The 26,070-nt window shown below is 35.4% G+C and overlaps 1 protein-coding gene across 3 annotated transcripts in view; it reads left to right on the top strand.

The window, feature by feature from the left end:
* LOC111156127 (FAT atypical cadherin 4) overlaps window positions 1-23,282 on the top strand; it is a 179,872-nt gene extending 156,590 nt beyond the window's left edge. For 2 of the 3 annotated variants that reach the window (XM_022516792.1, XM_022516781.1), the window contains exons 11-18: window positions 601-908; window positions 6,829-6,914; window positions 7,904-8,083; window positions 11,027-11,151; window positions 13,141-13,358; window positions 18,016-18,277; window positions 19,483-19,485; window positions 20,826-23,282. In XM_022516792.1, the coding sequence (XP_022372500.1) occupies window positions 601-908; window positions 6,829-6,914; window positions 7,904-8,083; window positions 11,027-11,151; window positions 13,141-13,358; window positions 18,016-18,277; window positions 19,483-19,485; window positions 20,826-22,690 (3,047 nt within the window). In that variant the 3' untranslated portion in view covers window positions 22,691-23,282. The remainder of the gene's footprint in view (window positions 1-600; window positions 909-6,828; window positions 6,915-7,903; window positions 8,084-11,026; window positions 11,152-13,140; window positions 13,359-18,015; window positions 18,278-19,482; window positions 19,486-20,825) is intronic. The other variant, XM_022516772.1, reaches the window with a different exon arrangement.
* The last annotated feature ends 2,788 nt before the right edge of the window (window positions 23,283-26,070 follow it).

Genomic DNA, 26,070 nt, shown 5'->3' with positions numbered 1-26,070 from the left:
GGGCTCTCTGCTCAGCAGGGAGCCTGCTTCCTCCTCTCTCTCTCTGCCTGCCTCTCTGCCTACTTGTGATCTCTGTCTGTCAAATAAATAAAAATAAAATCTTTAAAAAAAAGAAAAGAAAAAGAAAATACCACGAAGACAGGGACTGATATTTTTCAAGGTCAAAACAAAATTTACCATCCTCAATTGAGTTGAAATTGTTTTTGAGAATTACATATTATAAAGGAAGTATCAGTTGAAAATTATAGCATGTTAAAATTTTGAAAAGTTTGACAAACTAATTTTGAAAGGTTTCCTGGAAAGACATCTCTTCAGACATAATCCATTCCACTAATTCTAATTTTTACAAATGGGACCTACTTAGATATGTTCCTAGTTGGCCAAAGAAAAATACAGCAGTTCTCACATCTTGTGTGCTTTAAAGATCATTAATTTGTTCTATTTTAATTTAATTTAGACAGTTTTCTTTGGGACATAATATTTAAAAAGTTTGTTTAAAGCATGATTCATTATTGTAACTTGAAATTATCCTAATCAAAGCCATTTACTAACATTTCACTGGAATTTCATGTGTCAATTTATCAATTCTCCCATCTACAGGTGTCTTTGGAAAACACTGTGAGTTGAATAGCTACGGATTTGAGGAGTTATCATACATGGAATTTCCCAGCTTGGACCCCAATAACAACTATATATATGTCAAATTTGCAACTATTAAAAGTCATGCTTTATTGCTTTACAACTATGACAACCAGACAGGGGACCGGGCTGAGTTTTTGGCCCTTGAAATTGCTGAAGAAAGATTAAGATTCTCTTACAATCTAGGCAGTGGTACATACAAACTCACCACCATGAAGAAGGTGTCAGATGGACATTTTCACACTGTGATCGCCAGGAGAGCAGGAATGGTAAGACATTTCATTCTATATTAAAACTTGTTTAATTGTTGTATATTGCTCAATCAAGCCTTCAAGTTAAAGCATGAATTGAGGTGCAAATTTGACCAGTTTTGTTATGAACTATAGCAGCAAAGAGGTAATTTCTTGCTTTTGCTCATGACAACTATTTGTCACAAAAAACAACTTGTCTCAAAAGCAACAGAAGGTAAAAAAATAAAGAAAACATTTTATTGCATAAACATTTCATTTTATACATTTCCTATATATGTTTAAGGCCACGTCAGAACTGTACTTAAAAAGGCTACTTTTCGGGGCGCCTGGGTGGCTCAGTGGGTTAAGCCGCTGCCTTCGGCTCAGGTCATGATCTCAGGGTCCTGGGATCAAGCCCCGCATCGGGCTCTCTGCTCGGCAGGGAGCCTGCTTCTCCCTCTCTCTCTATGCCTGCCTCTCTGCCTGCTTGTGATCTCTCTCTGTAAATGAATAAATAAAATCTTTAAAAAAAAAGGCTACTTTTCTAAGTATCCCAGCCCTAACTGAAGAAACAAATGAAAACAAACAAATTTAAAAAAACAAATGAAAAAACTTTTGTACGAATAAATTATTGAAAAAGATGTTGCGAACACATATTCCAATATAGTAGTTAGCAATCCTTATTGTACTCCCATTTCAACGTGCTGTCATCTGTGAGGTCTATGACATGGTATAAAAATGAAATTTTGTTTGTTGATTATCTAAGGTATTTTCAGAACTATAAACTCAGTAATATTAAAGATTTCCATATTATATGATATTTAATTATATGGCTCTCATATTACAATAAGATGGTACATATTCACTTAGTGTTTATGTTCATTAAACAAGTATTTTCCTTTATAAAGGAAAATGCATGATATATTTTCCCTATTAGTGTTTGAAAACATTTGATATAGAACAATAGATTGGAAAGACTTACTTATTTATGTAATTCATTTATTTACCTTCCCAACTATCTTTTCATGGATTCCCCCTGTTTTCAACAATAATCAAGGTTTTTTGAAAAAGTAAATGCTAACAAAACTGTTTTAAAATATTCCTGGATTTCATATCAAGCTTTTAAAATTATAACTGCTCTTTAAAATTTACATTTTGGGGTGCCTGGGTGGCTCAGTGGGTTAAGCCCCTGCAGTTGGCTCAGGTCATGATCCCAGGATCCTGGGACTGAGTCCTGCATGGGGCTCTCTCCTCAGCAGGGAGACTGCTTCCCCCCTGCCTCTGTCTGCCTCTCTGCCTACTTGTGATCTCTCTCTGTCAAATAAATAAATAAAATCTTTAAAAATATATATAAAAAATTAAAAAATAAAATTTACATTTTACACTTCAAAAAAATAGAATTAAAAAACATGAAGTCATGTGTTAAAATAAAAATTAGCCAAAAGAACAAAATAAATGCTCTGATATAATTTTTAAATGAAAACACTTGGGATCTAAAGACTATAGTTTTATCTCATAGCTTTGTGGCAATCTTGAAAAACATAAAAAATATAATGAGTTATGTAGTTCTGAAACTGATCAGACGAATCATGTGTTTGTCTAATGATATAAGTATTTTTAACACTAACTTTTGGGACACTGTATTATTGGACTATATATAAGCAACTTGCAGAAAGAACATAGAAAATGTTTTTTTTTTTACGATGTTTTTGTTATTTTTTCTGTGATCCATAGTTTTAAAAGAATAGTTTTTGTGTCCTTTACAATTATAAATTTCATAAAGACATAAGACTGAAGCAATCTTATTATATTATTTTTTCTGACAAATATAGATAACAAACAGTCTTTATCAAAAGACAAAATTCTCTTTGTTTTTAGGAGTACTTTAAATCCATGCGTTTTGGGACTTTTTTAATGACATCAAATGCAATGGCTTTTCTCTCCTCTAGTATAAAGTAGAAAAGAAGATTTAAAAAATGTTTTAAATAAAGAAATATTTTCATATAAGGAAAGAAAAAGAATAGTGATGGGTCTAAAGATGACCAGATGATTATATCATCACCGTCAAGGTTAGATGTTTGGATATTCATCCACGGATATCCCCATATCTGCTGTGTTGCATTCAGGGTTCTACCAGGTTGTTAGATGAGTCTATTGAAATATATGTGAGAGGGGTGCTTGGGTGGCTCAGTGGGTTAAGCTGTTGCCTTCGGCTCAGGTCATGATCTCAGGGTCCTGGGATCGAGTTCCGCATAGGGCTCTCTGCTCAGCAGTGAGCCTGCTTCCCTCTCTCTCTCTCTCTGCCTACTTGTGATCTCTCTCTGTCAAATGAATAAATAAAATCTTTAAAAAAAAAAAGAAATATATATAAGAAAACAATAAAAGTATTAGTGAAAATTCGGGAATCATTTTCAATATGTGTTGTCTTCCTTTTTCTTATAAACTTGGTGTTAATGTTCTATAACTATAACTTTTTTCTAATACATTTAATTTATAAAATGTTTACTTAACAAAATTACCCCAACAATCTGAAAATGAGATAAAAAGAGTAAAATTTAGTAATAATAATTATAATATAAAGCTGTGATATATGAAAAATAATTTATTTTAAAAACTCTACTTGGAAAGTACTCATATGGAGCCTTGATTTGATAGTAATTCAAGGAGGCTTTGTTTATTGAAAAGGGGTTGAGCAGAAAACAAAAACTTGGTTTATAGATGGGAATAATATCTCTACCTTTTTTATATTAATGCAAAGATTAATATAAATCATATCTAAAATTTTATGTATTTGATATTAAATAAGTGATAAATGTTAGTCATCTTAAGTTTCGAACAATACTGACTCATACAGCCTTTTGGGGTTAAAAAAATGTTTTACTTAATACAATAAAGTTTTAATTATGAGTAGTGCCTAAAAGGTCACACCGAATTCAGTGAATCCTAATAGGGGTATAACAAACAAAACTTGGAAATAACACTTTTTTTAGACTAGTATTAAGTCAGTATGCTCATTTCTGCCTGAGATTTTTAAAACCAGCCTAATACCAAACTAGTTTGCTCAGAGAAGGACCTCTAGGAGAATACATATTTAGAAAATTCCAAAACTCCTGATTATCAATTTACCCCAGCATTATTGAACCTGACAGAATTAGAACAAACGTGAGGTCTGCTATCTGTGTTGTGTGTTAGGTCTTCCATGAGCTGTAATGATTTCCTAATAATGACGGGGCCCTAATGGGGCATAGCAGGTAGCACCTCACCCCGATTCTCCAAGCATATGTGAGATAACCATTTTGCTAAGATGTTGTCAACAGACTTTTATGTAGCATAGATGATTTTATCTGATGACCTCCCAGGTTCCTTTAAATTTCGTGAAGATTTAATTCTATCGAACTAGCCTTTGGGAGAAGAGGGAGAGCAAAGAAAGAGGTACTGTGTGCCTGCCAGAAAGGATAGAGAACAAATGCTTTCCTTTCATTTGCACTATGTGCCATAGTCTTCCAATTTTAAAGGATACCAAATGTGGAAAAAAATACTTTTGTCATTAGTTCTTCGGTGAGAGGAAAAAAAATGTCTTCCTTTTTAAAGAACATCCAAAATAAGGTCCCTACTGGATTTTGAATCTGTCATTTTCTGCAGTTCAAAGGGATTTTGTTAGAAACTGGCAAAATCATTAACTTCTCAGCTTTGAATCATTGAGTAGACAGGATAGAAACATCTCAACTTACAGCAGTACTGGTAGAAAAATTCAACGGTAACAGAAAGCGCATTTAACTCTGAAGATTAAATTGCACAAGTTGCTATTCAAATAAAACTTCCCCTCCAGCATTCTTTCTTTGTACTGAATCGTGAAGCTTTTAGAAAATGGGAAAAATATATTAACTATTAAGATTGACCAAAATATGATGCCATTATGTAAGGTGATTTTTTTTCCTACTTGAGACATTCATAAATATCTATGTGATATTCAGTTGTTTGTGATAGCTTTAGGGATCTCTAGAATGGAGGGACACTTTGCATGGTATACAGGAATATGTTAACAATTTTGTTTTAGAAAAAAAGGGAATTGTGCTTGAGTCAAATACTCAACCTAAGCAACACAAGTTGTATCACAAAAACCCAGTATTGCTTTTGGGATCGAATGCCACTCAATTATTACAGAACACTGGAAAAAAAAAAAAAAAACTATTGAAAGACTTAACCAAATAGGGCATGAATTCTTGACACAGAATTGAAAGAGTAAATGTTTCCTAAAAATGTTAGTATTTATTATAATTGCCTTGAGTATGTGGCCAGAAAAAGATTTACATGGCTCATGAGAATTTATTATATGGAGTTTAGAGTTGGTTCTAATAATTAACTGATAGAAGTATTTTTTAATATTTTATTCAGTAGTATTTGATGCACAAAAACTATAAATTGACCCCATTCTTTATTTTTGAAATGCAAGATATTTAAGATATACTTTTACAAGTCTCCCATCCAAATATAAATTGTTATGGACAATCTCTAAAAATAATACCCATTGTTGATAAACATCTAAACATCGGATGTTAAGGAAAGGAATCATTCCCATATGATATAATTCAAGAAAGCAGAAAACCTGATGCTTTCATATGTAAGTCAGGTGTAATGTTAGTCAACTTGTTTAACCTCCCTGGGCTGTTTCGGACATTTGCTTTGCTTTCATTACAATTAACCTCAAATGAAAACCATTCTTATAAATTAATACTTACATAGTATTTATATTTTTATTATAATGGACAAAGTGGGATTAGCCCTGCTCTATGGCATTCAAGTAAATTTAAGTAGAACCCTTTACTGTCTGCCTTGGGAGAAACCCTTAGTCCTTCTGTACTTCTGGATTTGGCGTTAAGCATTCTCCTGTGATTTACTGGCCATGTTCTGAAATACCACATTGGGAATATCATCCTTATAATTTTACCAACTAAATTTTGCAAAGTTTTGTCAGTTGCAGAATTTTACTGCAGTTTGGGGAACGGAAGAGGGGCATCACAATAGCATTGCAGAGCACAGAATAATGTGAATATGCAACAACCTTGGTCTTAAACTGGACCACAGCCATCTCTAGCGACCATTGCTCAATATAGACAACCCCGACTTCTGTCATATTCCTGAACCTTGTGATCATGATTTGATGACTGCATTTACAGATCAAATAGAGTATTCAGCATTCGTATATTCTAGTGAGCAGAAGACTTTTGTCTCAAGGATATGCATCCCTTGGAATGCAAAAACAGTTACTGTTAGTTGTAATTTAAAGATTATTGGGGAGTTTCTACTGTATCATAATAGATGACAATGCATTCTGATAATGCATAAATACACTGTAATATACTTTTTATAAATTAAGATTCTTATCATAAGTGGAAGGGGCATCTAACTGACTTGTTTACTTTGTCTCAAACCTTATCTTTAGTACAAGAACAACAATTTTCATAGATTGCTGTAATAATACACTATGCTTCTAAGATATTTTTGTATATATGACTAAAATATAATTGAAATAAGACTTCTGAAAAATCAGAAATCTAATGTCTTTTCATTTGTTTAGAATAGCTGGGTAATACCTTAAACACATTTCTTAAGATTGTAATCCCAAGAAGCTGTCCTCTATGTCCCATAAGTTTCCTGTATGATATTGTAAGAGACATTAATGGCATTTATAGTTACTCATTTGTGAAACAAAGGGGCTGGATAAGATTTTTCAAAGTATGTTCCCATCTCTTATATGTAATGATTTCATAACTTTAGACATGTAAAAGAAATATGTGCTCCAAATTTGATACTATAATTGTATTATGTCATAATATACTAATTGTTATCACAATTTAAAAAAAAAATGTCCATGTAGATATAAGTGCTAGGTAATGTTGGCTGAAAAGGACAATAGGGATGGCAGAACTCAAGATGACTATTTCCTTCTACTTTATAGGCAGCTTCCTTAACCGTGGACTCTTGTACTGAGAACCAAGAACCAGGGTATTGCACTGTCAGTAATGTGGCAGTTTCGGATGACTGGTGAGTAAAATTATTAGCTTGATCTTTATTATTAATTGACATTAAAAAGGAAATTAAACAGGGGTGCCTGGGTGACTCAGTCATTTGAGCGCCTGACTCAGTCTCAGCTCCAGTCTTGATCTCAGGATCATGAGTTTGAGTCCTGTGATAGGTTTTTTGTTTTTTTTTTTTAAGAAATTATACATTTAAAGATAATTATATTATGCTGAGTGTTGCAAAAGTTTACAATAGTTTATCCTCTCCAAAGTAATTTTCATGTTGTAAAATGAAAAGTTAATAATTTGTATACAGAATATATAAAAATGGTGTGAAATGGAAGTGGCAGAGGTGAGGATAAAGCCGGAGGAAGGAAAGAGTAACATAGGCCATACTCTTTGAGATGATTTGTGAAATCGTTGCCTGTGACCTGGGTCCTGCGAGGTTAGGCTAGGGACTGAATTAATTTTAAGTGCCTTCTCTGAAAGCTGCATGTAACAGTTATCCACAGATACTTTTCAACAGCGCCTCAAGCTGAAACGCAGCATTATGCCCTCTAAAACATGAGTGATTTTAATAGAAATAGCAACAGAGAAAAATTAATATCAACACAGCATCCATGGCATTAATTAACTTATTGGCGTCATTATGATCTTGTAGTGAAGAAAAACTATACACTAGCATTAATATTAGAGTTGTCACTATTTATACTGCACGGTATCTTCTTTCTGGTAATATGCTTCCTCTTGCGAACTCAACATTGTTTTATACATCCCATTTGACTAACTGAAAATGTCATTTCCCTAAGTTTTATTATTTTTCATGCCTTGAAAACCTAATAATCCTTTAGAAATCTGTCAGAAGATATGCACCAATAGGTAATATTTTCCATTCAAATTTACCACGTTATAACACATGCCAGAAAAAGTTATGTTCACTCTTTTCAAAACTAAACATTCTACTGAAATCTATTGTGTTGGAACTAATATACTTATCTTTGCTTTCTTATGTAGGACTCTTGATGTTCAGCCAAATAGAGTCACAGTTGGAGGTATCAGATCACTAGAACCGATCCTTCAGAGGAGAGGACATGTGGAAAGCCATGATTTTGTCGGGTGTATAATGGAATTTGCAGTCAACGGAAGGCCTCTGGAGCCCAGCCAAGCTTTGACAGCACAAGGCATCCTAGATCAGTATGGCAATTTTACTTCCTACTATTTTAAAGAAAAAATGCACAAAATTTATATAATTGAGCATCCAAAGACGAAATTATTATGCCCAAAGCCCTAAAAGCATCAAGTGTTTTACATTGTTTTGAATTTTAAATATTTATTTATAGTTGCAAAATTTTGTTTGGCATAAATGTGATATTCAGTTGGAAAGTTAATGCTTATTGTCTGAAGTCTAAGAAAGAATATATGTGTGCACGTATGCTTGTATATGCTTCACATTACCTTAAGTGGTTGTTGGGAAGATTATAATGACTTAAGCAGAGAAAATCTCACAGGAAAGAAACTGGCACATAATAATATATAAATGTTAGTGATAATGTATGCAAAAAACCATTTGATATTACATAGCTTTATATACAAATGTATATTTTCAAAACTTGATACATCTTTAACAAGCAATAATTTGATTAATTGTAAGACATTTGATTTTCTCATGTAATTATTGGTTAGGTTCCCTGCAATGATTTAGGAACTGTGAAAATAACATTATTTATTGTAAAAATTATTATTCTTATTCATAATGAAAATTGGAAAATTCAGAAAAATATGATGTATCCTATAACCTAATCACATAGAGACAAACACTCTTATCTTATTGTCACATTCATGACTGTCCGCTCTTCCATAATATGAATGCCTACTTTAACTATGAATATACACTTTACTTGTTTCCAATTGTATTGATATTTTAATAGCCCTGTGCTTAATGCTATTCTTAGTATTTTACTGTATTCTATTTTAACCTTTACAACCATTTTATTAAATAGATATTATTATTTTCTGAGTTCCTCAGAGTTTTAAAAGCTTGCTTGAAATCAACCAGCTTGTGAGCAGCAAAGCTAAATCGTGAAGTAGGTACTTGGTCAAGGACAAAGCAGATCCTTGCTCTTGAGAAGTTCATAGTCCCTTTAAATTCATCGTTACTAACCTCTTCTGTGGCCATGATTTTGTCTGGTGACATATTCTATTCCCTAATTTAACCGTTTTCCCACTTTTCTCAATGACAATCCTGCCTCCGCTTTTCACAGACTTCAAACATGGTCTCCCGTATCATCTTTCCCAACTAATGAATTTGCTTTCTAAGTTGCTCAGAAAATTGAAGCAATCAAAAGAAAACTCCCAAAGGCTTGTCCTGCCACATTTGCCTATGAACACATGCATCCCAAAGTATACTTTATATCCTATTACTATGAATGAACTGCTCCTATTTCCACAAAGACCAACCCTTTTTATGTAATGGGTTCAATCCCCAACACCTTCTAAAAACAACGTTCAGCTGTCTCATCAGTATTTCGTTCCTCATTTCAATCCATGCTGTTATTTCTCCCTTTTTATTTTTTTAAAACCTTTATTAATCCCATTTCCTCCCCATCTTTTCTCTTTTGAAAAATTATTCTATCATTGTCAAAGTGATCAATAAGCTTTCCGTTGCTAAAATCAATGGTCAGTTCTTCTCTTATTTGAACTTCGGTATTCATCACTCCCTCCCACTAAAAATACTTTATTAGTTTGTCCACCAGCACATGGTATACCCCTGGTTTTCTACTCTGATTCTTTGTCTCATCTGCTTGACCTTATCTTCTTGATGTTTTATATCTATATTCATTCTTTGAATTATGTGTTGTAGTCCTTGGTTTTAAGTACTGTCTCTAAAACTCATGACTTTTCAATATTTATCTTCAACTTGGCCTCTCTGAACTGTAGACCCTAATATCTCACTGCCTACTCAATATCCCACCTATCTTTCCAATAAATATCTCAGACTGAAATTTTAAAACTGAGCTCCTGGCCTTCCTTCCTGACTTCTTCCAAATCTACTTATTCCACAGATTTCCCTATCTCAGAAACTGAACTCAATCCAGCCACCTGTTCAGCCAAACATTTTAGGCTTACCTTTGACTCTTCCCTTCCTGACATACCTCATTTCCATTGTACCAGCATCCAGAATGACATTGAAAAACAGATGTAAATTCTAAGCCTAACTTAAAGGCCTTCATGATACAGCCTCTCTCTTAATTTTCTCACCATATTTATATATGCTTCTTTTTTTTTTTTTTTCCTTTTTGTTCACTCTGCTCCAACCATATTGGGCCCCTCAGTGTTCTTCGAACATACTAGGTACAGTTTCTCTTCAAGGCTTTCTTACTGTTTCCTCTGCTTGGAATGATCTTCTACCAAATATGCTTTTTTCTCTCAGTTTGTTTAGGTCTTTACAAAGATGGGTCCTTCTTTTACTAGTGAATCTAGAGGATCCAGCAACACTGCCCCTTCCCCCAAAGCTCCCAATAGTCTTTGTCTATGTTAATTTTCCCATAGAACTTTCTTCATTGTAACATATTACACATCTACCTAATTTTTGTTTTATTTTGTTTTTTTGACTGCTTCCTCCACAAGAAGAAATAACTACTCCATGAATATATGGATTTTTTCTGTCACTTTACTCCTATGCTTAGAATAGTATGCTTATAATTGGCATATAGTAAGCAGTCAGTAAGTATTAGTTGAATGAGTTATCTGGGGAGGAGATGTGTAAACAAATAAATAAGTGGCCCATTAGGTAACATTAACCAAAGATGTCCAACTCAAATGAAAATTAATTTAAAGAAGAAATTTTCACCTCTTTTTCTGTATTGTGTATCTGTATTTTCTGTATTGTGTGTTCTGTATCTGTATTGTATCTGTATTCATTTGTTTCATTTTCTCTTTTATGAACAAGGCAGAGAATGTGTTACAGAACAGCTCCTTGTTTGATTAGATGCTCCAAACATAGTTGTAACTTGAGTTTTAAAGAAGTGAGTTCATGAAACTCAGCAAGTTAATAAAAGTTTATATCTAATTTTAACAAGTGCTCCCCCACATACTTTATTTTGTGCCTTATGGTTCTTTATTTTGATTTCACTTTAGATGTCCTAGACTGGAAGGTGCTTGTACTCACAGCCCCTGCCAGCATGGTGGCACGTGTACAGACTACTGGTCATGGCAGCAGTGTCATTGCAAAGAAGGACTAACTGGGAAATACTGTGAGAAATGTATGCAAGCTGTTTTATCTTCCACTGGAAATTATAATCATCATGAAAAGTATAGATATATGCCCTTAGATATGTAATTATATTCCAAGAATTATTTTCATTCTAAATGCTGAAAATATTAAATGGTAATAATTAGTAAAAATGTAGTGACATTTTCTACTTATTTTTTAACTTGAAGAAGAGTGATGTTCTTCTAGAATTATTTACTAAATTTTTAATTTCCATTTTATGAATTTATTAATTTTGTGAACCTAACTTATAGGAATGTTACACAATTTACAAGGTTGAGGGCTATACCAGGTTTTGGCTTATTATCTGCCTTTAGGGGATATTTCTCCAATAAATATTTTGTATGTGGCAGAAAGTATAGATACTAAATGACTGAACACTGACATCACAAAATGTCAGTATAATCTATTATAATTAAGAGCGATACTTGTATTTTATTTTATTATTTCATTTTTTTTAAGATTTTATTCATTTATTTTGAAGAGAGAGAGAATGGAGGGGCAGAGGCTGAGGGAGAGAGAGAATCTCAAGCAGACTGCCCACTGAGCACAGAGCCCATCACAGGGATCAATTTCATGACCTTGAGGTCATGACTGAGCAGAAATCAAGAGCCAGGCACTTGGGTGCCTGGGTGGCTCAGCTGGTTAAGTGTCTGCCTTAGGCTCAGGTTGTAATCCCGGAGTTCCGGATCTTTCTCTCAAATAAATAAATTAAAAAAAAAAAAAAAATGAAACACTTAACTGACTGAACCACCCAGACCTCCAATATTTGCATTTTAATTTACAGTTATTGGATTTGGTTTTGAGTCTTTTTAAATCTTTTTAGTAGTTATTTGCTTTTAAACATTAACACTGCTTTTCATAAAACATTAGGGACATTCAAGCCATCTTTAGAACATGGCATTCTATAATTTTAAGCTGTTAGGGAGCTAACTAACCCTAATGGGGTTTCTTTTATAAAATTTGCTTTATTTTCAAATATGTGGTTACTATACTTTACTATCAATTATGTGATTACTACTTAAATCGTTGCAGTTATTTGACCACTTCTTAAGAAGTCTTGATTCTATTAAAGTATGAGAATGAATAGAAATTCATGATCACATTAAAGGTATAATATACTCAAAAAGATCTCACTAGCAGAAGGTATAATTATATTTAATTTTTAGGATAAAATCAAAACATAAAAAAGTATGCTGTCACATAATATTTGTTATAGTAGTAGGCATTTTATAAGTAGGAACTCAATTATATCTGGAATATTAAATAAGTCATTGGCTTGAGAAATGCCTGAGGTTCGTTTTTTAAATTGAGATATTACATATATTATAAAATTTACCTTTATAAAGTATACTGTTCAATGCTGTAACCCTTTTGAGTTCATTTGCTTTATGTCCTTTTTTTTAGCTATGTTCACCATCACTATAACAAACTTCTAAAGTTCAGTAATATGAACATTTTATCACATTATGATAAATTATAATTATACATGACAATTACATATGATAAATTCTATGTGATCATATGATTATTACTACTGATAATAAAGTTGCTACAAATATAAATATTTGATTGTGCACTTCTTTGTCGAAATTTATAATCTGCTAGAGGCTTAAGAATATAAATCACTTAATTATGAAAACATATTCATTTATGAATTTTGGAAGCACAGTAAAACTTATTATGAACACATTTTTCAACTCTATATTTTTAACAGGTGATATCTCTGTAGGTATTCATGATTTATATCATATATCAAATATGTTAATGAATATTTCCCAAATGATTAATGTTTCTGAATTGGATTTAAGCATTTGAAATTAACTTACACAATAATTCACAAGTGGAAATATTTTTTTTTCCCAAGGGGAGGATTGGCGAATATTGATTCTGAAATTTTTTATAATGTTGGTCATCTCTCAAAACTATTTAAGAAGCTAAATGGACACATTCATTTTTCTCTTTCTTCATTGGCTTTCAGCTATTACTCCTGACACTGCCTTATCATTAGAAGGCAAAGGGCGCTTGGATTACCACATGAGTCAGAATGAGAAGCGGGAATATTTGTTAAGACAGAGCATACGAGGTGCCATGTTGGAGCCTTTTGGTGTGAACAGTCTGGAAATAAAATTCAGAACAAGAAGCGAGAATGGCATTTTAATCCATATCCAAGAAAGCAGCAATTACACTACTGTGAAGGTAGGATAAAAGCTAATGGTGACTTCATTTGACTAGACCGCCTGCTGTGTCATGGTTTAAATCACTTTGCCCATAATTTCTGTCCTTTTCTTTACAATCCATTAGAGTTCCGACTAATGCTGGGCACTATTCCAATATCATCTATCTTAACTATTCTCCAGGCATTGGCCAGAGTAACAATGATCTGAATGATTTGGTTTCTAAACATCTTTGTCTTGGTTTTTGAGTAAAGACCACTGCTAGGTAGGCCAGCATAGAAAGAATTTGTTGCAATTTACTTTGTCAAATAAAAATTCATATTTCTGTTATTTCTCTATTCTTAAAGTAAAACAAAAAGACAATGTGTCTTTGAAATTAAAAAAAAAAGTCTCCAAAAATTATTCCAAACACTAATATGTTTATATTAATTGGTGGGACTAGAGTAAGGAAAATCATTTTTAAATTATCTGGCTTTATTCTGGAGCATATAGACAATTCACTAATTTCACAGAGTATACCGTATGAAATTAAGTATCTTTGGAATTATTGTCAGTTAAATCACAGCTGAGTTCTCCAAATAATTTCTAAATAAATTACTTTTAAACATTCTATTTCATGAAAACAATGTACTGATTTATCATTAGGCTTTTACATAATATTTTCACTATAAATGAGATGTTAAACTGGTGAATAATTTCCTTAGATATGCACTTTCCTTCAGCTCTTAGCTTTCTTAATTTCTAAGACTATCAGTCTGCTTTCTTTCCCAGAAATAAGACTTCATCTTTTAAATCATCAGTTTCTTCAGTATCTTAAATCATTTCTATTAACATCACTTTGATATTATAATCTATTCATAATTTTACATGAATTTTGTTAAATTCTGAAGAACATAAAGCCAGATTTTCTATATTATTTTCACCTAAAATTAATATTTTGAAAATTACTAAAAGCTTAGTTCATGAAGACAAAAGGCAATATACATAGCAAATTACTAGGTTTAATTCACATAAAATACTACTAATAAAAACAGATGTTTGCCTCTAAACTTCAGCCTCTTTTTTCTTAAATTTTCTCTCCATCCAAGTCAACTCTGGTTGTTATGGTGCATGCACATATCTTTAATAAGTAGTACAAAAACTCTTTCTAGAATTTTCACAATCCTCATAGTTCAATCATTCTCAATTGGGGTTCATGTTTACCTGCCCCCGCCCCAGGGGATGTTTGACAATGTCTGGAGGCAATTTTTTCTTGATGGAATGGTTTATTAAAATGCTAAAAACTTTTTTTTTTCTTCCTTTTTCAATCTGGAGGCATTTTTATTGTTGAGGTGGGGAGGGGTGCTACCAGCATCTAGTAGGGAGAGGTCAGTCATGTCACTGAACATCCTACATTGCACAACACAGCACCCCACAACAAAGAAATTTCTAGTCCAAAATGTCAGGAGTAATGAGGTTGAGAAACTCTGCTCTAATCCAGTACAAAAGAACATCTTCAGGTTATAACTTTACCTCAGTTATTGAAACAAAAAGCCCGGTTCGGAATTAATAAAGCTACTGCAAAACAAAGCACACATGTCACTGTATTATGTTATTATTTAGTGTTTGTAATTTGCACTGGAAAGTACATCAGAACCAAAGAAAGTAATGATGTCCAGAAAGAAGTAAACCTTTACAGTCTAGGAGAAACACTTTATTGTATGCGTTGAGAGGCTTTGACATTGAGGTCTGTGCATTATCTGTTAAGCTGCTTCCAAGTCCTCATGCCATTTAAATGACATATGAAATATTTCTGTACATTATCTCTTTAAGCCAAGAGATACAAAATACAATGTGGTTGAAGAAATCAGAGACAGAACTCTTTTTTTTTTCCCCCTTAAGGAAGAAGCTGAATGTCAGGATCCATTTTTGTCACCATAAAATCTTGCATTTCCAACAGGACAGCAGCATGTGACTTCTCCAGATTTTCTTACATTGGTAGCAAGCACTTAGAAAGAGGTTTTTTTGTTTTTTGTTTTTTCCTGGAAGAAAAGTAAATGCTAATGAATAAAAATAATGACTAATGCAGACCAAAATGCACATTTCTTTTGTATGAATATTTTGAAAAGCAGCTTTTCAGAGATTAAAGGGCTTGGCAAGTAAAATAAGTAGATTAAAAAACCAGTGAATAAGGAGAACAAAATAGACAGGAAGCGAATGGCTGTTGTAAGTAAGCAGGCAAGTTATTTGGATGACAGGAATACGATCTACTTACACAGGCTAGGAAGCTGGTCAGGAGGGACTGTTACTTTTCATTTAGCTTATCAGTGACTGAGGCCCCTGGTTTTCTTCTTTCTTTCTTTTGGCTCACTTTTGACAGTTTCTTTCTTTCTCTCTCTCTTTTTTTCACCCCTTTTTCTTTCTCTCTCTTTTTCTTTCTCTTCCTCTTTCTCTTTCTTTTTTTCTCTATCTCTTTCCCTCTTTCTCTCTCTTTCTCTCTCTTTCTTTCTTTCTTTCTTTTCCTTCCTTCCTTCCTTCCTTCCTTCCTTGAATCAATCCACCTCTCCTCTCCCTCTCTCTTTTATACAAAAGGCAGTTAGATGATATTTTTGAAAATAAAGGGGAGTTGGGTTTGAGGAACTTCAAAGTTTGAGGGGAGAGTATCAGGAGTGGGCAGCAATAACAATGTAAGGAGAGAGGCGAATATGTAGAATAGATAGAATCTATTCAGATAAAAAAAGAAGTAGGTAGAGAGCATTTTAGATAGAAAAACAGAAAGAAGCATACTTATATATAATTGTGTTGACGGTATATTTAAAGTGTTTCACAAATCTCCTTTCTTTTACCGCATATTGTGTATCTCCATATTTGGAGTTCTGTGATAATGTCAGATGGACCTTATTTTTTTGTTCCAAATCAATTCTGTTGTTTTGGCATATAGGTTTTGTTTTTTGTTTTTGTTTTTTTGAGTGAAGACCAAAGTACAGAGTTGGGATGAGGGACACAGAGCTCTAGGTTAAAAAGAAAGTAAGGAAGTAAATAAATGAATAAAAAAAATCTGTGGGTAAATAAACCAAGCAAAAATTAGCATAAAAATGAACATAATGTTTTCAAAGTTAGAAAGGATAAAAGAACCAGGTACAGTATTTGGGTGGGGGCAAAACATTACAAATGTTGGAATGGGAACTTGTCTTCTCATTCACCAGAGTCCATGTGTATTCTAAAGACTCTCATGTCAGAGCAGATGAGTAAAATGATGGCACAGTTTGATCAGGTAGGAGGGAAACGCAGAGTGGGAAGAAGGCTCTTCCCAAGGCTTCTTTGCAAAAGGACTCTGGCTCTCACCAAAGAGAAGTTGCTGTTTTTACTGTGTGTTTCATGAGACATTGCCCACTTGATGAAGTGTTATTGTCATTTAACGACAACTTTCTTTTCTTTTCCCATCTGAGTTTGGTACTAAAATATACTATTATCTAGAGAGGCCGCTTTAATAAAACGTTACAGGATGAATAATCTATGTAAATGTGTTAGGCATATTTTCCACAAAGCAAAAATGAACTGATATTTAGCTCTACCCGCTGTGTTTGTTGCATGTAGAAATAACATTTGATCCCAGTGACAAAATAACTGATCTGCCCTTTCATCCCTGTCATCTGATACACGGTGCCACTTCATCCCCTGGCCCAGGCACCAGCTCTGTCTGGCAGCATGGTGGGATTATGCTCTCTGAACCAAATGTTCATCTTGCCTCATAAATTATTTCTTTTTCTAAAGTACTCAGAATACTGGAAACTTGGTAGCTGGAAACTGGAGTAGGAGCATCCTGTTACCCAATGTTCTACTGGGCAAAGTCAAAGAAACCAAATATCCCTTAGATAAATTATAAAAGGCAGCCAAAGTGAAGACTTGCCCAGACACCTCATTATTAAGAACTCACTTGTTATTCATCATAGTTTTCATCTCAATAAATGATATAAACAATAAGCATGCTTTCTTCTAAAATTCTAGTGCGTTAGAGATAACAGATGAAAGAATTTCTTTTTGTCTGTTTTCCCAACTGTGTTTCATTTTTCCCTGAGCATTGATGTTTCTTTTTGCAAGTAGTTTTAACCTATTTTGATCACCCTGGACGTTTTACTAAACTGACAGACTTTTTTTTTTACACCTGCCATTGTGATGAAATGATAACTAATTACAAAAAAGGTGTACTTTACTTGAAATGGGTTTTCACTCTGTCATTACCTCAGATTCTGGAAAATAATGTTATACATCTTGAAAAATTAGGTATAACTATAATAGCACCTTGAAAACTATCGAAACAATCAAATGTGAAGGTATCTGTTGCTTAAATTTATAGAAGCAGTATGGGTAAGTATACTCTGATTCAGCCAGACTCTTCAGCTAGTCTCTTGGATTGATTGATTAGAGACAGAGAGAACGAGTGAGATCACAAGCCAGGGGGAAAGGCAGGGGGTGAAGCAGACTTCCTGTTAAGTGAGGAGCCCGATGTGGGACTTGATCCCAGGACCCTGGGATTATGACCTAAATCCAAGGCAGATACGTAACCATCTGAGCCACAGAGGCGCCCGAGTCTTTTGGCTTTAAATTGATCAATATTTTAAGATTTTATTTCATTTTGATTCTGTTTTATTCAGGCACACCATAGTTTAATTATACATTATTTTTAATACATTTTACAGATTAAAAATGGCAAAGTCCATTTTACATCAGATGCAGGAATTGCTGGGAAAGTGGAGAGAAATATTCCTGAAGTGTATGTTGCAGATGGCCACTGGCATACTTTTCTAATCGGAAAAAATGGAACAGCCACAGTATTGTCCATCGACAGAATATATAACAGAGATATTATCCACCCTACCCAGGATTTCGGTGGCCTCGATGTGCTCACTATATCTCTTGGAGGAATTCCACCTAATCAAGCTCATCGAGATTCTCAAACAGGTAAATGCTTATGTTGAGCAAAGTAGTTGGACTTCTGATAGTACCCATTCTGCATATTCTGAGACTCTCATAACTGTCTTTAGGAAGCCTGTAATGAATTGTTGGCCGTCACTTACTTTAGCCATTTGGATTTATTCTAGCAAGTTCATAATTCAGCCCATGGTGCTTCCCTTGTCCACCAAATATTTACTTATTCATTAATTCACTTACTCATTTATTTGTTAACTCACATGACAGATATTTACTGAGCCCCACCCTTGGCATGGGAGTACAATGGTGGATTAAATAAATAGCTACTCTCCTCATATGTCAAAGAGGACAAACATCAATGAAATCATTATACAAGTGAATATATTATTTTAGAATATGATAAATGATGTGAAGAAGGAATGTAGAATTCTAAGAGATTTTCAAAAAAGGAGAGAGGGAAACCTCCCTGGGAAATTGACATTGGTACTTCAAACTGAACTATGAAAATGAAGATGGGAGAGTATGAAAGCCTAATTTATATTGTGAGGAACTTAACAAAAGTGGGAACTTAGTTCCTAAGTAGTTCCTACAAAAGTAGGAACTTAACAAAAAGTAGATTAAGTCAAGGTCACAGAATCTGGCCTATTGGCTTATTGGAGACTTCTGTCACAGGTAAAGGATGAGGTTGAAGAATGAAGCAGGGCCTTGTAGACCTGTCACATTTTTGGTCTTACTCTCAGGACAATGGGAAGTCACCAAAAAGTTTCTCTTAGAGAAGTCTCAAGATTAGATATGCAGTGATATTAAATATCTTTCAGGTTACAACATAGAGAATGCATTGGAGGAGGACAAGAGTACACTTGCATAAGTTAGCTGGGATGATACTGTTGTGATCTAGGCAAGGTATTGTGTGAGTTTTAACTAGTGTGGTGGTAAAGGAGTTAGTAAGAAGTGGATAGGGAAGAAATACTTTAGAAATTAAAATAAACTAAACCATTGATGCTTTGAATGAAATTCAGGAAGGTTTCTGACCTATCAACTAGAAGAAGGACAGTGCCACTGAAAGAGGAAACTGCAGAGAAGTGCAGGAAAAAGTGTGTCTATGGGAAATAGCAAGACGGTGGTGTGGGACCTTTGGGGTTTGGACCACCTTTGCAAAAGACTTTTGGATGGGTGGACTACAGTCAGGAGTGGACACTAGCTAGAAATGCATATGAGGAGTTAGCTGAGTCAAGCAGGTGACTGAAGTCCTGAGTAGAGTCGTAGTGTGGAGGAGAAAGAAAGCCTAGAGCCTTAACTTAAGCAACCCTGGGAGTCAGTGGCTGTTTAGAGGAAAATGAAACGTAAAAGAGACTAAGTCGTTGAAAGAAAATCTGGAAAGTAGGAACAAAAGCAGATGTTACAGAAGCTCATGGAAAAAGAGTGTATCAGGGATGGAAATACCACTACAGTGGAAAGATACCAGGAAAACTGAAAAATGCAGGGAGAGGGACAGGCTTAAGACACAAAGTAAAAGTCCAGGTCATAACTTGTTCTTATATACTTAACTTCTTTGAGAATATGGACGCTAATTCTTTTGGATGCTGTAGGAAACAAACCAATGTAAATCATAGTCTTGTATTAGTGTGAAATGGATTCTTGGGCTCTGTGACAGGAACGTTAGCAATATTAGCACATTCAAGTTCAACAAAGAGTTTCTCAACTTCAAAAAAATAATAATTATTATTGGCCTCTAAGGAGCCATTTAGATGTTTTTTTTCCTAACTTCTGCCGTTCCCACCTCATGAAGTGTTCATGCTGTACTTATACTCGATATCCGTCCTCTAGGGGACCACAAAACTTTGTAATAGCTTTGTCTTTTGCTCTGCAGGAGCCAGTGTTCAACTCCTTGAGAGCAATATCGCCTCCATGGAGAATGTATGATATCTAATGATTAAAGCTATTAGTCTATTTTTTTTTCTGTTTGCTGTTTTTGTTCTTTGTAAGTATTTTTAAATACCTTTTATTTCTATGTATGCAATTTTTGGTATGTAGACTATAAAAATAAGACAAATAGATAATTAAATAACTAAAAAGAAGAAGAAAAAGAAAATCCAGCCTGGGTCATTCATAAATCTTCAGAAAGAGCAATATCTGAGCAATTCTCTCCATACTTTTGTCATGGAAATCTTCTAGATCTTAAGTTACATTGTAAGACACACAGAGTTACCATCTTTGGACTGGGCAATGGTACTGAGAAGGTGGCTTCTTTTTACCAAACGTGATTGTGCAGCTTCTTTTTATCAGAGTCCCCCAGTGCAGCATTTTAAGTCTTGGTTTCCTCTAAAATGCCTCACTGCGGGGCCCCTGGGTGGCTCAGTCGTTAAGCGTCTGCCTTTGGCTCAGGTCATGATCCCAGGGTCCTGGGTTCAAGCCCCGCATCGAGCTACCTGCTCGGCTGGAGGTCTGCTTCTCCTCCCATTCCGTCTGCTTGTGTTCCCTCTCTCACTGTGTTTCTCTCTGTCAAATAAATAAAATCTTAAAAAAAAATTTAAAAAAAATAAATAAAATGCATCACTGCTCCTTCTTTCTGCTGCAGGTTTTGACGGCTGTATTGCTTCTATGCTGTATGGTGGTGAAAGTCTTCCTTTCAGTGGGAAACATAGCTTGGCCTCCATCTCTAAGACAGATCCCTCCGTGAAGATTGGCTGTCGTGGCCCCAACATTTGTGCCAGCAACCCCTGCTGGGGTGACTTATTGTGCATTAATCAGTGGTATGCCTACAAGTGTGTTCCTCCTGGAGACTGTGCGTCACACCCATGTCAGAATGGGGGCAGCTGTGAGCCAGGCCTGCACTCTGGCTTCACTTGTAGCTGCCCAGAGTCCCACACCGGGAGGACCTGTGAGACGGTGGTGGCCTGCCTCGGTGTCTTCTGTCCTCAGGGGAAAGTGTGCAAAGCTGGAAGTCCTGGAGGCCATGTCTGTGTTCTGAGCCAGGGTCCTGAAGAGATTTCCCTGCCTTTGTGGGCTGTGCCGGCCATTGTGGGCAGCTGCGCCACAGTCCTGGCCCTCCTGGTCCTCAGCCTGATTCTGTGTAACCAGTGCAGGGGGAAGAAGACCAAAAAACCCAAAGAGGAGAAGAAACCGAAGGAGAAGAAGAAGAAGGGAAGTGAGAACGTTGCTTTTGATGACCCAGACAATATCCCCCCCTACGGGGATGATATGACTGTGAGGAAGCAGCCCGAGGGGAACCCGAAGCCAGATATCATTGAGCGGGAGAACCCCTACCTCATCTACGATGAGACTGACATTCCCCACAGTTCAGAAACCATCCCCAGCGCCCCCTTGGCCTCTCCAGAGCAAGAGATAGAGCATTACGACATCGACAACGCCAGCAGCATCGCCCCTTCAGACGCAGACATCATCCAACACTATAAGCAGTTCCGCAGCCACACGCCAAAATTTTCTATCCAGAGACACAGCCCCCTAGGCTTCGCGAGACAGTCCCCCATGCCCTTAGGAGCGAGCAGTTTGACTTACCAGCCTTCATACAGCCAGGGTTTGAGAACCAGCTCCCTGAGCCACTCCGCTTGCCCAACCCCCAATCCCCTGTCTCGCCACAGCCCAGCCCCATTCTCGAAGTCCTCTACTTTCTACAGGAACAGCCCGGCCAGGGAACTGCATCTGCCTATAAGAGATGGAAATACTTTGGAAATGCACGGGGATGCCTGCCAACCTGGCATTTTCAACTATGCCACAAGGCTGGGAAGGAGAAGTAAGAGTCCTCAGGCCATGGCCTCTCATGGTTCTAGACCAGGGAGTCGCTTAAAGCAGCCAATTGGGCAGATTCCTCTGGAGTCTTCTCCTCCGGTAGGACTGTCAATTGAAGAGGTGGAGAGGCTAAACACCCCTCGCCCTAGAAACCCAAGTATCTGCAGTGCAGATCACGGAAGGTCTTCTTCAGAAGAGGACTGCAGGAGGCCATTGTCCAGAACAAGGAACCCAGCGGATGGCATCCCAGCTCCAGAATCTTCTTCTGATAGTGACTCGCATGAGTCTTTCACTTGCTCAGAGATGGAATATGACAGGGAAAAGCCAATGGTGTATACTTCCAGGATGCCTAAATTATCTCAAGTCAACGAATCTGATGCAGATGACGAAGATAATTATGGAGCCAGACTGAAGCCTAGAAGATACCATGGCCGCAGGGCGGAAGGAGGACCTGTGGGCACACAGGTGGCAGCCCCAGGGGTTGCTGACAACACACTGCCCTTGAAACTTGGGCAGCAAGCAGGGAATTTCAATTGGGACAACCTTTTGAACTGGGGCCCTGGCTTTGGCCATTATGTAGATGTTTTTAAGGATTTGGCATCTCTCCCAGAAAAAGCAGCAGCAAACGAAGAAGGCAAGAGTGGGACAACGAAGCCGGTCCCCAAAGATGGGGAAGCAGAGCAGTATGTGTGAACTTTATGTACTGGCATTATAAAAGTCGAAAAACAAGGGACACTCAAACCGTTGTAAGGTTGTCGACTAAGGTGGGTTCCATTTGCAAAACAGGCCCGTATGGACTGGTGTTGGAGGGAAACTTTAAAAAAAATAATAACCACAATGCTGCTGAAACAGACTCAATGCAAGTCTTTAATTTAAATATGCTTGGCTGAATTTATTTTTCTGCATGCATCGTATTTTGTAACTAGTTATGTGGCATGCAGCGTTTGGAAAATTTTTCCTTATTTACCAATGTTTGATTTGTGATTTTTTAAAATTAATACCGTTGCCATTGCAGAAATGAATTTGTGCTTTCACAGTGGGGTATGTGTATCGTTTCCATTGTATTATCATTGTTATGTTTTGCATCACAAGATCCTTGAGGTTTAAGCAATCCTTGTAAAGTGTAGGAAGAGCCCTCCTATCCTTGAACGAAAGACTAAGTATTAACACTTTCCAGAATTATAGATTCCATATTAGATGTTGCTCAGAAATGTCTGATATTTAAGTTTTACATGACAGTGGGTACTAAAGTTAAGTCATTTTGTTCAGCACTTTAGAATTTTCCTACAAAATTGTGTTAAAACTTCTGAATCTCTCTCTCTCTCTTGTTTTTTTTTTTTGTTGTTGTTGTTTGTTTTTTTGGTTTTTTTTTTGTTAATAAACCATTCTGGTCTTCTGACCTTCATCAGGCTTCCACTAGGAACAAAATGACTGCATATTTTCCTTAGAACTCTGCTTCCCTTCTTACTGTGGAATGATGTTCTCAGCAGCGCTTCTCAGAGACACTTTTGGAAGTTATTTATTGAAAAATGTTCTATGCTTTTAAAATTTTAAAGAATCAACCTAAAGAAAGCCTATAATTGGACTTGTTTTTCAACCATTTAACATCTATCCCAAGTACCCAGTTTTATAATTTATATAAAGTCGAATTTCAACTCTCCTTTCTTTCCGCCATTTTGTAGATCATTTTTTAATACCGTGTAAAAACTTTTTTTTTACACTTAAGCTGTGTTTTTGATACTGATATTTTCCTATGCTGAAAAGTTTTCTTACTTTCAGGGAAGGTAAGAAAATACTTTTTTTACATTTGTTACTTATGTAACGTTCATATTTTTCACATTTTGATATTTGTAACATACTGTATGCTTTCTACTTGTAAATGCGAACAATAGAATTAAAATATTTATTTAAAATACTTTGCATCCATCGTGTGATGTTAAATTTTCATCGTTCTATACTGTTTTTATGCCCAACTTGAGTAACCTCTACTTGTCAATAGACAAGGTGAACTATGAATGGGCGACATCATTTTCTTCTAAAAAACCTCAGTGTGGTAATTTCCAGGACAGATATTTTAAGGTCACTTTAGTACATTTCTATCTGTCAGAGTTCTTGAAATTCCCTAGGGCATAATGAGTCTAGACGAGATTTCGTCTTTGGGGATTAACTTTGTTATGAACCTGGTTTAAGCCTTCAGGCAATAAAAGTTTGGAAGTTCCCAGCAGAGTATGTTCACTGAAGGCCAGCTTTAGACCAGGCTTATAGTTATAGGAACAGCAATGAATTAAACCTAATTATGGAAAAATGTCTGGGTCTCATTTTCTCCAAGGACCCAGCCCAAAATGTTCTAAGTCAGATGGTAGATAGGAAGAATGACAGTGAGGTCTCTGCTATGCATACCTGTCTTTAATTTATTGATCACTCTGCTGCATAAATTCTAAACACATTTTACATGCTATCCTAGCCAAGACAAACCTCTATTTTCAACTATTCACCTAAGAATGAAACAATTCAGAAGAGACTAGTCCAGAATAAAATTCATTGTGTATAAACAGTTACAACTGAAATAGGATTTCTGCAAATTATCTCACAATCTCAGAACTTTTTATAATTAAATATCTGCCCCATAACTAATATTTCTTCAGAATATTATCCTCTAACATTGGCTGTGCCATATTGAATAGGGATTTTAACAATATGTAAACGTTTTGGGTACATAAAATATGTAAATGTTTTTAGTAAATACAGTATTTTTAAATTAATACCAACAGATTGACATACATGCCAGAATTATTTTGTCATTTAATAATGATGAGGGGTTTTTTGTTGTTTCAGAATAGGAAATAAAATGTGGATTTAATCTAAATTGTAACATTCCTACAGTGTAGTTTAGAGACTGAATGTAAGATACTAATCTGATCTTTTTCTTGTCACCTGTGATGAGCCAACATGTTTTAGTATTTCCCTATGAATTTAAGTATTATGAATTTATGTGCCAAATATGGGAACATGCTGATTGCTTTGCATAACTCAAAACAGAATACTTTTTTCTCAGAATCTCTGAAGCAGCTCAAGATGTCTTCAAGGATATAAATTCTGTAATTGAGAACAGAGCTAAAAGTAAAAATGATAACCATGATTATGGCTAAGGGTTAAGAGGGCCAAACCTGATGCCAAGATTCTGTATGCTATTTCTCTAAGAATTCTTTGTGAGGTAGAGAATTATTACCCCTTGATTAATCAATCCCAATTTAGGAATATGATAGGAGTTTTATAGGAAAATTTCTAGTCTTTGGTTCTTCTTAGAAATTTTTTCCATTGAAGCTAGAACAATACTTGTAGCAAAACAAATCGGAAATGTATGGAATGCACGTCTCGCTTCAAATGGAGACTAACACTTAGTTTACTGAAATAGAGACGTGACAAAGCATGCACTATGGTGGAAGTAGGGGAGGGATCATAGGTAAATTGATAAGGTAACACTCTCCAAAATTAACGGTAAGTAGTGACCTGCATGTTCACATTTAAAATCATGACCTCAGAATTTTAATTCAGCCCCTGCTAGTGTTTGTTGGATTGCCTGCAATACAGTCACTCTGGGGCTTTTTCCCATGTGCACACTGAAGATGCCTCAGTGAGCCTGTTGTTAGGAATGGTGTGTAACCACGCCCACAAGAGACCCTTCGGGTTAGAGTAGCAACATTTTCCAGGTTTCCAATCACTTAGTTCTTACTGTTGGTCTTGTCTTCAGGGTTGTTTCTTGAAATTTCTAAGTTGGTGGATCTGGTCAGTGGTTCATTCAGATATATTAAAATCATTGTAAGGAAATGAAGATCAAAATGAAAAATGGAAAAAAACTTCTCTTTTCCTTGTTGCTATCACAATGTTTGCCAATACCGAGGTTGGTGAGAAATATAACTGGCCTAAACAATTGGGAGTTATGCCCCTTATAAATATTTTATTTACAGTAGAAGATAACACATATCACCATGCAACTTTATTACTTCCAAACTTTCCATCTAAGAACAAAACACTATTTTAATGAAAATGCATTTTTATTTATTTGGATTCAA

The sequence above is a fragment of the Enhydra lutris genome, unplaced genomic scaffold (genome assembly GCF_002288905.1).
Source record: "Enhydra lutris kenyoni isolate GAN:26980312 unplaced genomic scaffold, ASM228890v2 scaffoldscaffold3, whole genome shotgun sequence".
In the NCBI taxonomy this organism is placed as follows: domain Eukaryota; kingdom Metazoa; phylum Chordata; class Mammalia; order Carnivora; family Mustelidae; genus Enhydra; species Enhydra lutris.
Note: the sequence above shows the minus strand (reverse complement) of the source record. Positions and strands in the feature narration are given on the sequence as shown.